This window comes from Sarcophilus harrisii, chromosome 3 (assembly GCF_902635505.1).
Source record: "Sarcophilus harrisii chromosome 3, mSarHar1.11, whole genome shotgun sequence".
NCBI lineage: Eukaryota > Metazoa > Chordata > Mammalia > Dasyuromorphia > Dasyuridae > Sarcophilus > Sarcophilus harrisii.
This window is the reverse complement of record NC_045428.1, coordinates 537,311,761-537,323,760: the sequence shown is the minus strand read 5'-3', so window position 1 is coordinate 537,323,760 and position 12,000 is coordinate 537,311,761. Positions and strand designations below refer to the sequence as shown.

Sequence of the window (12,000 nt, the reverse complement as noted above, 5' to 3'; positions counted from 1 at the left end):
ATTTTCACTTTCCTTTTTTGGGGGGCAGTATTTTTTTTCCTTGGATCTGTTTCTTTTTTTGCAACTGTGCCTAATGTAGAAATATGTTTTACATGATTGTATATATGAAAACTATATCAAATTGGGAATCATTTTAGAAAGACAGGTGGGAAGAAAGGAAGGAAGAAAAATTTAGAATTCAAAATTTTATAAAAATGGAGTATAAAAATTATCTTTATGTATAATTGGGGAAAATCAAATACTATTTTTAGATTACACTGAAATATATGTCAAGGAATATGGTTGAAATAGAGTGAATGGGAAAATGAAAAAACAATTTCAACAAAAGTTTCTGTTTTCTCAAGAAAGTCATTCTCTCTACTACTCATGTGAGGACCATAGTTCCTAAGGACCAAAACAAATCTGTATTTGTATTGCTAAAAATACTGTGTGATCACTGGGAGTATTCATTTGTTAAGGAGTACCCTAACAAAAACAATTCTGTATACATATGGCTGGACATAGTGCATTATCACTTAGGGAGTCATGTGGCTCTTCTAAAATGGACACCAGTAGTTAATGGACATCAAATTCTTCTAAGAAGAAATGAATGGCCACCTATATACCACACAGATTCTAAAAAGTTGCCTTTCCTAAGCTAGCACCACCTAGCCGCCACTATTGTGGATTTTTTTTTTTTTTAAGAAAAAGAAGAGAGAAAAAAAAATTCAAATAATCAAAAAATACATTTAAATGATCTAAAATTACATACCTGTGGATCCCCACCCATATCTACTAAAGATTAGGTAGACATATATCATATCTTTTCTGTAATTTGCAAACATTCATTTTGATTTGTTTTAATTGCTCTTTTTTTCATGTATATTGTCCATATATAAAAATCTGGAATATTATACCAATTGATAAAACTTTTTTCATGTTTCTCTGGATTCAGCATGATTATCATTTTTATCTATTATGGTGTCATGATTCAAATCTGTAAATGAAGACACTGATACCAAAACAAAATCCATTTATTAGCCATGGCTAGAAGTTTGTCCAAAAAAAAAAAAATAATAATAATGGTTCAAGTTGTCAGAAGGAAGCAGAACTGAAATAATAGAGTGCTTTTATAGAAAGGCATGAGAAACATCAAAATGTATTGGTACATTGGTGTATTGGTGAAATACTGGGTACAACATGTCAAACTCAAGTAGAAAAAGGAACAAATAAACAACGAATATCAATCTATGTGAAAGCATAATGACGTAAAAAACATCTATTAATGTTATCTGTTTTATTGCATTTTCATTTAATTTGTTAATAGAAGAGAAACATGAATCCCATATTGAGGTACATGATGTTGATTCTCACTGGGGTTTACAGGGTTTTGAGATTTTCCATTGTCAAAGAAGAAGCCTATATTATAAAGCAATCATTAACAGAAAGAGACAATGTTCATGAGGATGGTGAATTTCGACAGTGAGAAATCCTCATGGTGTTGTCCTTTATATTTGATCATGGAATAACAATGACTTAAATCCATAATAAGGATGTTAATAGAAATAAGAAACTTAAATGAAAAAAGACATCTAATAGCAATGATGATTTTGGTTAACAGGGGAATCTAGCTGGAATCAAATGTCCTGTCAACCTATAGAAAATCTTACATATACTTCTTAATCTACTATGATTCATAAAAACAAAATTTTATGTGTAATTAAGGCATATGAATAAAAATAAATGATTGATCAATAATTAATATTTTATAATATGTCACTATATTGAAACCACCATTATTTGAGTAATTGCCTGTTGATAGACTTTATTTTGTTCTAGTTCCTTCCTTCCATAAAAAGTGGTTTTGGAACAGTTTTTGTCTGAAAGAAACCTTTCTTTTTTTCTTTTTGACAACCTCAGGATTTATGTCTCTGAACAGAATCATTGAATCAAGTGATATGGACATATTTACCATTTAATTTGTGTAATTTTAAATTATTTTCCAGAATGGTTATATGCATACAAAGTCCCACACACTGATGCTTGGGTACAATACATCAAACTCAAATAGAAAGGGAGATGAATAAACCATGAATATCAATCTGTGTGGATACATATTGACTTGAACCTCATATTATCTGTTTTGTTGTATTTTCATGTAGTTTGTAAAATATTTCCGAATTACAATTTAATCTTGTACCTTTACTCTGCCTTCCCACAATACCACTGCCTAAAAATAACCTTTTGATAATTCTTATTTCTTGTCATTCTTTCCAGCTAGATTGATATGAGGTAAAACTTCTGGGTTGTTATAATTCTGATTTCTATTGTAGTGGTTTTCAGGATTATTTTCTTAATGGTAACTAAAAATTTAAACATTTTCGTTTAAACACTGTGAATTTATATCCTTTCAACATTCAAGCTAATAGAAAATGGAACTTTTTATATTATGTATTTGAAGTTATTTTTGTACTTTGTCATAAATAGTTGATATAAAAGATTTTTCCCATTTGAGCAAAAGCTTCCTCTAAGATCCATGCTAATTTTAGACGTAAAATATTTTCAATGATATATAATGTATGTATAAGATAAAATAGACAAGAAAGGTATCTTTTCTATTCCTCTGATAATATTCTAAAATTATGCTCTTTTATGATGGAGGTCATACATCTTTTTTTAAATTGATATTTGATGCTAACCGATACTCTAATTTTTGAAGCTCCTTTTGAGATTTTTCCAACAATTTTCCCAACATCCATAAATAATAATTATATAAATAATTTATATTTTGATTACTGAAAACTCAAATTAAGAACAAGTCTTTGGTTCTCATTGTCTACTCTGTCTGAAAATTTTTAAACCAATCATACAGAGCCGAAAATTTTCCATTATGTCTGTAATGCTAAGTTTCCAATATTCTCTTTAAAAATTCCTGAGAGAACAAGTTCTCACAACCATTTGGCTCCTTAGTGTCCTAAGAATCATTATTTATTCAGGTCATTCAGCACATCTTTTTGTATTCTGAACCAATTTTCGGAATCTGACCTTTGTTCTTGAATAGAGCTTGTACTTCTCTTCAATTCTGATCTGAAGCAAACAAACCATTTCCAATATGGTTGGGCAGATGTGTCTGGGTGATCTCCATGTGGCATATTCCCACCTGCCTGACGATAAGTCTTAATGGATCCCTATCTGGAAGTAAAACATCATCCTTCCTCAAGTGGTACAGAAATCATGAAAACTCATCAGTCTTGTGCCAATCTGCCAACAAGACCTCAGAACGATGTAAGGGGACACTGTTCTTCACAATGATTTGTGACCTTTTTGTCAAATTGGCAAAGGGACATTGCTTAAAGCCAAAGCTGATCAAAGGCATGGTCAGTGTCAGATTCAATTTTCTTAGAAATATCTTTTCACAATTTTCCCAATGTTTTGGTTCAGTATCTAATTTTATTCATGGCTTCTTTGAGGAATTCAATTCAGTTATCTCTTGGTGTTCAATATTTTTAGCTCTTTCTTGGAAGGTAAATGACACCTAGATTTTTTTGTTCTGCACAGATCAAAATTATTTTGGTCCTTAGCCACTACAGTTGATTCATGAATAACAGAAAATAGTTTCTTAAAATGTTCCAGTTTGTTTTTACCAAAATTCTTCAAGGTTTACTCACACAATATGCAAGATCTCTCTTTAATTATTTCTCAAAAAATTTCTTTTTAGTGTATGAATTGTATTTAATAATCCTCAAAATTTTCTTCCCTTGGAAGATGAGAATATGTTTCTCAAAGTTGGATCTTTTTCCATTAAAGCAGGAGGTTAGCCCTAATGTCCCCCAACAAGGTCAAAGGGAAATCTTTTCCAAATGGCTTATCTAAGGAAAACAAAGGCTTCTCCAAGGAATCCAGCAAATCCTGTGATAGGTTGCCCTGGAAAATCTTAAAACACATGAAAGAAATCCTCCTCTCTTTTTTCTAGGTATGACGGTCATGGGCTCTCTTGAACCTTGTGCAAAAAGAAGCTGCTGCTCTATAGCATAAAATAAGGACAAATCCTTTTTGTACTCATTTGTAAATGTTACCGTGCCTCATCGGATGCAGAATCAATTGTGCTTGTCTATCAATTTCCGTAGATGGGAATAACTTTTATTTTATAATCCATTCCATTTTTCAATTTAAGAATCAATTGTTATCATGACCAGGTCAGTAATCTTTTGGTAGTTTCATCTTGTCTCTTTATCCCTCTCTGCTCGGGGGTGTGTACACCCTTTCCAAATCTTCTTTTTTACATTTTCTCTTAATCAATGGAAAAATGTTTCCAACACTGATCTCCAAGTTTGCTTTTACCAGTGCACTCCTGTTTAAAATGGTCCAGAAAAACATTCTCCAAATCTACATCAATTTTGGGATGTTCCATGGGAGGAGAATTTGAGGATACTTCATGGACCCATTTTGTCCAGAATGGAATGAATATTTCTCCAACTCCCCTCCTTAAATTCTTTACCTATATAGGAAAAGAGCCACATCTCTTGCTTCTTAATAAAAAGCTCTTTTCATATTCTGATTTTCTTTTTCAGTTTTCTTGACCTTTTCCTTGAACTAAGGAGATCAGTGGTTTTCTAATGCTTTCTGGAAACAAAATTCTTCTTTAAGATTTCTTAGTTTTTCTCAAAGTTTCCCTTCCACTGGATCAAGATTTCATTCTCGGATCATCATCAAAATAAGTTTGGAAGCTCTTCCTGACAACTTATTTTCCAATATTCGTTTTCAATCAAACTTCTTGGGAATCCTGAATTTCCCCATTCTGGTCTGATTGGTCAGTTGGGTTCTTTATATTTTAGATTCCCAGGTCAGTTGGTTTTAGTCTCAAATTTGATCATGACCATGACCTTAGTATTCCTAAAACTGAAGATTAAATTTTTCATTCAACAAGGCTTTCCACAAATCCTGGATCGGACTTTTACCTCAGAAACCATCAAAGTCTGCCTCTAAATTCCTTTTTGGCCAAAGAAAATTCCTCTTTTGGTTCCTGGAATTGTGGCTATAACCTGGGGTTGGGAGGGGGCCATTGGGGATCCCCTTCCACAGATGGGCAAAAGAATTGGACATGCGTTTAACATCAAACCGATAACTTTCACTGAAGTGGCTGATATCGACAACTGTTCCTTTGTTGCGGCTGTGGCTGCCATTTCATCGGTCTCTGCTGCAATCTCCTTCTTCCTTCCATGTTTTGATATTTGGCGGTGATTTCCCCTTTTCTGATGCACAAAAGGCAACGGGAAAAAGTTCCACTTGTTTCATTCCAGAAAGGCCTGGAAACAATTTGCAAGATATCCTTCCATTTCCTGGAAAGGTTCTCTCCAAATATATTATCAAGGTCAGGTTTCCAAGTCCAATAACAAAAGTGGCCAGCTCATTATCCCGATTCTGTGATTTACAGGTGAGTTCTGGGGCCCGGAGTCCTTCTGTATCAATCACAAGGACAAAACCAAAGCCCAGTTCTTCCCAGAGTGTCTTCTCCACCTTTAGCAACTGCATGTAAGCTCCCCTTGTGCATCGCCCTGCACTGACATTAAACTGCAGGCCAAACATAGCATTCAACAGAGTGGACTTCCCTGTGCTTTGGAGGCCAAGAACAGAAAGAACAAAGATCTTTACATCTCCAATTTTCTTAATTAATCTGTCAAAAACCGCTGCTACCCATGTCAGGGGTACATAGGAAGCATCCCCATCCATCAGCTCAAGGGGTACCCAGAAATCATCAGGTCAGCAGCAATTTCAGGAAGGTTGAAGGACAAAGTGTACCTTTGTGGTGATGTTTCTTCCAAAGCTTCATAGATCTGGCCAACCTCTCTCAGGAGATGTTCAATACCCAATGAGGAATCCCTGATGTCCTTGGAGACAGACTCCAGTTCTACTTGGTGATCTTTCAAGGACACATTCACTGATTCCTTTTGTGTTTCTGCCAGCACCAAGGACCACAAGTGGTTGTACCTCTTCTGGAGTTTTTCCAACTCACCTCTGGTCAAGTTGTCCATAAACATACTGAGCCACTGAAGGAAGTACAGCTTGGTGCTGTTGTCTTTCCCTGAGTAAGAGTAAAGGATTTCAAGAACTGATATCATCAAGTCATTGAGAGGACATATTTTCTGTAGCTGTGCTTGTCTTATTTCTTGCTTTTCTTCTCAATCTTAATTTTGTGCTGTTCAAGGCTGCAGTTCCCTTCTCTCTCAGGTGACAAAGCTCCTTATCCTTTTACACCACTGGTGCCAAAGTTCTCCTTGAAGGGCAGCAATTTCTCCTTCATTTCAGACAATTTTATTTCTTCCATGAGGGCCATCACCACCTCTGCCTTTTCTTTGGCCTCTTGACATTCCTTCCTGTCCACATCTACAAGAAAGCCATGCTGGCGAGCAATTTCAGCACAGTCTTCCAGAGTGAGAAAGGGACCTGAAGATTTCAGCAACTGCTTGATGACACCTGAGAGTTCATCCATTAATTCAGCCTCATTTCTATTCCTGATCCCAATCCTCACTTTCTCACCAACATCACTGCCCACAGTCTTCTCTTTGTCATCAAACAAACAAACCAAAGGTTTGGCTGATTCCACAGGTTCTGAACCACATTCCTGGTGCTCTCACTTTTATCAGAAACAGATACAAGGACCACTGTGACTGAAGAAATGTCCTGCAGGAATCTGAACTGTGCCTCATGATCTTTGGCATCTCCATGCAGATTAGTGAAGGCAACACAGCTTTCAAATCTGTCCTCATCTCTCCCCCCTGGACAGAACCAGGAGATTTCTACCAGACCTCCCATTAACAGGCAGGATTTGCTGTTGCCTCGGCAGTCACGGTGGAAAAAAACATCGTGTTTGTGCTTACTCAGCAGAGAGTTCAAGATCTGAGATTTGGAAGAAGAAGCAGAATTCACAACCCTTATAAAGGACACAATGGGAATGGGTGCCTGGGAGATGAGTTGGTTATTAAAGTTAATGATTGTGTCTTCTCTCCCTGATTTCTTCACCTCTCTCCAGCTTCTCTTGATTTGGCTGAGAGACCACAGTGGGAATTCTATTACTGAAGAACTGGGATTGGGCACCACAAAGGGGAGAGCAAACTGACAAATGGCCAGTTTGTTTGAAATGTATTGTCTCATGAAATCATCTGCACAGTGAAAAATCATCATCTGGGTGTCCATTGGGTGAATGTGGGGCCGGTTTGTGGACAAGAGAACAGAAGTGTCACTCTCATCAAACAAATCTTCATAAGGATCTGAAATGTCCTCTTTAAGATTTGTCAGAGTCAGTGTCCCACTGGCCCTTGGGTCTCCATCATCTTTGCACACTACGTATCTCAGTCGGTAATCCAGCATCAACAGCTTCTGTAGGAAATAAAATGGCAATTGTCTTTCTGTGTCTGGCAGACTATCATGCACAGAAGCCTTGTAAATCACATGGAAATCTGCTCGGCCCATCTTCCTTGGATAGAAATCCTCCAGCCCAAGCCTCTTGGCTAAGTCTAGAAAGTCAGAATTTTGTATCACTTCATGCTGTTTGATGGTACAGGGTTCTGGTTCTTGGGTATTTTCCTTTCCATGAAAGACACTTTCTAATTCTTTTTTCACCTGCTCTATCTGTAGACAGTTCTCTGTAGCCTCATGTTCTCCATTGATGAGCAAATTCAGGTCTTTCTCCAGAGTTTCCCAATCATGACTGACTCTCGGTTTCAAGAGGAAATGATGCACTTCTTTGGACCATGACTGTCCCATGTGAAATTGCATAAGCTCTAAACGTTGCTTCTTTTCTTCTGCAGACACACCAATAGGTCCTGGAGTCACTGTGAGCCCTGTGAACAGGAGGAATGCTTGAGCCCTATACTCAGATTTCTGATGAAGGCCCTGGTATTTTTCATGGGCTTCTTTCATTTCACATAATAGGAAATTTAATTCTTCATATCCAAGAAGACAGTGGAAGGTTTGGCTTTCCTCCTTGTACCCTGCACCAGCTGCAATGCAGAGGAGCAGTAGATATATGGCTAACTCTTCTGCCTCTTTTAAGGCCTTCAGAAAAGATCTGAGAGACAAACTGATCTCATAAGTGGCCTTCCTTTGAGCTTCTTCTAACTTTTCTAAGTACTCAGAGGTGTGATTGATTTCAAGAAGGTCATTCTTTGCCTTTTCTAAGAGTTGAATGAAATCAGCAAACTCTGTGACACGGATATCTTGTTTCTTCTTTGTTGAGTGGAAAATCCACTGCATAATTGAGTGTCTCTGTGGGAAGTCCTTCACTTCATAGACATGAGGATATAAAAGGCTGCGCAAATGGTGTTTAATTAATTTGATTTCTTGAACTGGGAAGTCCTTGCAAAAATTGACAATGTCCACCAAGAACTGCTGCAAAGTTGGGTCTGTAAGACAGATCTTAATCCAGATGTTATAGTTCCTGGTTTTCTCACTCAGCTTTTGCTGAAAATTGATCAGTTTCATCAGTTTCTCCTGAGGCTCAGTGATTTCCCAGAATTTCACTTCTTCTATTAATGACCTGGCATCCCTCACTGCACTCAGTAGCTCCTCTCCATCCTGGATGCTTACATGTCTGCCAGTCAGGTTTGTGTAAATGCTTGTGAGGCAACGAGTCACTTGAAGAGGATCCTGAAAATCTTGTCTGTGGTTAGACAGAATTATGTCCCAGACAGGCACTAGCCGATACCCTCGGTCAATGATACACCAGCTGTGGTTACTGGCCACAAGACCAGCTTTCCACTGTGGGAGAGAATCTACCTCTGGGGGGCCTCCTGTTTGGTATACAGACATTTCTAATCTTGTTTGTAAATTAGTGGAGCTTGTATTCTGAGAACTCATTTGAGACTGTGAGTTTGACACATTTGCACTGGCTGCAGCTGTCACCCCAAAACCACTGTAGCTGCCTCCAATGTACCTATCAAGTGCTTCTGAGGCTTGGCGTTTCACGTCACGCAGTGTCTCTGACCTGAAACCTGCAGCTACAGCTTTCCACCAGAAAACTCCTCCCAAGTGCAATGGACCCTGGTTCACATGAGAGCCAAACCTTTTAAAGAATGCCTCACATCTCTGCTTCAGCAGGGAATGGTTTTCTGCACCATCAGAGTAGCTCAGAAGATCCTCCAGCTGCTTTAACTCTTGCAAAGCTGACTTGGAAAGGTGGAGCTGATCCCGTGCAAAGTGGCAGGAGGCCAGTGGGATATAGCAGAACTTGGTGGTGCATGAGTAAGTTTCCTCAGAGTGTGACTTTTGGACATCTCTGGAGTCAGAATATCTGCTGTCCTTGGTGCTGGTTTCTAGATTCAATCCCCAGCCTCCACCCTTAGCCAAGAAGCTAACACTGAAGCCCAATATCTCCATGCTTTGGGTAAACATGGACTCTTCATGAGAAGACAAAAACTCCTTTGTTTCCATCCCACTTCTCTGTTGTGGATTGAGCAGGAAGAAGTTCTCTGGAAGGCTGATCAGTTCTTCTCTCTTCTCCAAAAGGTCTTCTGGGTGGTTGGTTTGGTAAATCCCCTGCAGTGCTAGGCCACCTGACACCCTTTTGAGGAGCTCCCTGTCAGGAAGATTCTCCCTATGGGACAGAGTGTTTTCCATGAGACTGAGGTTTCTCTCCATGTTTTCTATGACCTCCACTAAGGGCTTCTCAGAGAGAGGCCAGTATTTGGCTGGGATTTCCATGACCTGCCTCAGCTCCTCTTCTTTCTCCCTCACAATCACCTCCTCACGGCTTTTACCTGCTGCCTGCATCTCCCTCAGATCATTCAGGGCTGACTGTGCCTGCTCTTGTCTCTTCTTCACTAGCTCCCAGTGTTTCTCTTTCATCTCCTCTGATCCCTGACTGTTACACAGCAAAAGAAGTTTCTCCAGTGCCTGTTTCTCCCAAGGATGGTTTGCCTGGGATTTTAGTGCCAGGATTTCCTTGTATTGTACATGTTGTAAAGCTTGAACAGAGGTCACACCCAGGTGTTCCTGCAGTATAGGTATCCAACGTTGGGCATCCAGTCCCAATTCTTTTAACTTGTTCTCCAGGTCTCTTCTTCCTGGATCTTCAGGATGTGGTTCATTTTCATTATTCCCTGGTGTAGCCATGCCTGTAGGACAGTACAGAACATCAATCAAAAGCTGTTTTTCACTTTGGGAGGAATACAGCACAGAAGGTATTTGGGAAAGGTGTCAAATGTAGAAAGAGCCCCACAGGAAATATATTCACTCTGCCCCTGGAGCTGACTAAATGTATATGATAGATATGGAAACACAAAGGCCTGGTGATTTGGGTTTGCAGCATTTGGAGACCAGTAAGGAGCTAGAGTGGAGGAAAGAAGGGAGGGCAATAACAGGAAATAGTTTAAATGAATCATGTGGCTCAGTCCTCTCTCCAAAAGACTAGCAAATATCACTCATTTCATTGAGGTCTCATTTTCTGTTTCTTGTACCCTTTTATGTCTTCTTAGAATAGGTTAATCTTCAGCTAATTTGGAAAATTTCTCCCAAGCACTAAAGATAAAAACATAAATTTCATAGCCTGCCTTTTAAAGCCTTATCTTGTACATTTGGAATAATGTTCCAACATTACTTGATATTACTTCCCTTTCATTATTTTATATTCCACTGAAAGTTGTATACATGCTACTCTTTTATCTCCTATATTTAAAGTATAAGAAAGGAATACTCTTCCTTATCTCTGACTGTTGATAATCTTTCTTCAGAACTTAGCTATTTGGCATTTCCTTACTGAAGCCTTTTTGGTGAACTAATTGGAACATTTAAAATTTCCTGCAAGACATTTACTAGACTTCTGCTTTCCTCCAACATACTGTACCTCATATTATTTGTTGTATTATCTCCATTTAAATAAAAGCACATTGACGTAAGAGATAATCACTTTGAATCATTTTCTTTCCAATGCTGAGCATAGGAACTTATACAAAGCAGTTGTTTAATAAATATTTATTGAGTTGAATTAAACTTGTTCTAAGATCTTTCTCATTTCTACTCTTAACCTACTCATAGAAGACTGTCTTCTCATCCAATGCTGCAAGCTCTTATAATATCTAATTTTTGTTTAGTCAGTTTTTTCCTTGTACCAATGCCAAAATATTACTCCCTTCTACTTCCTATTATGCTGCTTCCTTAACGCAAGAAAGATTAAAATGTTCCTACCACCTCACCATGATCCTAATCTCTATTCAGATTACCTTGTTCATTATTGAACCCATGCCATTTCCATGAACACCTCTGTGTCCATTATCTTTTGCCCATGGAAATCCTAAATTCCCCAAACATTGTTTAATAAAAACTCATTTTCCTAAAATGTTAACTCTTTTGTATAATTAATAACTGATTTGACAGAAATATAACTAGACAGAACATAGATTCCATGTTTGCAAGAAAATCCAAGGACTTTGAAAGCAATAGTTCCCATATGAAGAAAGCTTAAAGCAATAGAATGTGCTTTTTTGATGGTACATTGCAAGGGGAAAGTCAAGTAAGATGTATACATGGAGGTACAGGAGGCAGGTTAATAGTAATAAATGTGTAACAAGTGATAATATTAAAAGGAAGACTTTACTTTGGCAATTTTGAACAATAAATCCACCTTTGTGGAATGAAAAGAATGTTTGCCACCTATAGGGGAGCACATTTGTTATCATTCCCAATAACAAAAAGAGGTGTATTTATGTACCCTGCTAGAAAAATCATTTTATCATCTCCCTTGGATAGAAGAGCCAAAAATTAAGAACTGAAAGTCTGGATGTAGCCAGATCCTCTTGGATGGTAAGAAAAAGAAGAAGTCTGAGTGGTTGAGTCACTCCTTTTAGTCTCTTCTGGGAGGCCAAACTGTCTGATCACCAGAGCTCTGGATTCCTGAATTTCACTAGTTATGAGGTGATTGTTTACATATATACTCACATAAACATGAACTGTTCTGCCTGAAGGTCCTGGGTGGGAAGCTAAATTGATTACTTTTATTTAGAAAAGGCAAGATCAACAGAAATTGAA

At 37.9% G+C, this 12,000-nt stretch overlaps 1 protein-coding gene across 1 annotated transcript in view; it reads right to left on the bottom strand.

Moving 5' to 3' along the window:
• Positions 1 to 4,622: 4,622 nt before the first annotated feature.
• The window catches only part of LOC100918980 (interferon-induced very large GTPase 1-like), a 32,080-nt gene continuing 24,702 nt past the window's right edge, over positions 4,623 to 12,000 (bottom strand). Inside the window, 13 exon segments of the mRNA XM_003765334.4 lie at positions 4,623 to 4,681; positions 4,684 to 4,808; positions 4,810 to 4,892; positions 4,894 to 5,132; positions 5,135 to 5,170; positions 5,173 to 5,346; positions 5,349 to 5,717; positions 5,720 to 6,157; positions 6,160 to 6,189; positions 6,192 to 6,230; positions 6,233 to 6,259; positions 6,262 to 6,579; positions 6,582 to 10,091. Of these exon segments, the coding sequence (XP_003765382.2) occupies positions 4,632 to 4,681; positions 4,684 to 4,808; positions 4,810 to 4,892; positions 4,894 to 5,132; positions 5,135 to 5,170; positions 5,173 to 5,346; positions 5,349 to 5,717; positions 5,720 to 6,157; positions 6,160 to 6,189; positions 6,192 to 6,230; positions 6,233 to 6,259; positions 6,262 to 6,579; positions 6,582 to 10,089 (5,436 nt within the window). The 5' untranslated portion in view covers positions 10,090 to 10,091 and the 3' untranslated portion in view covers positions 4,623 to 4,631.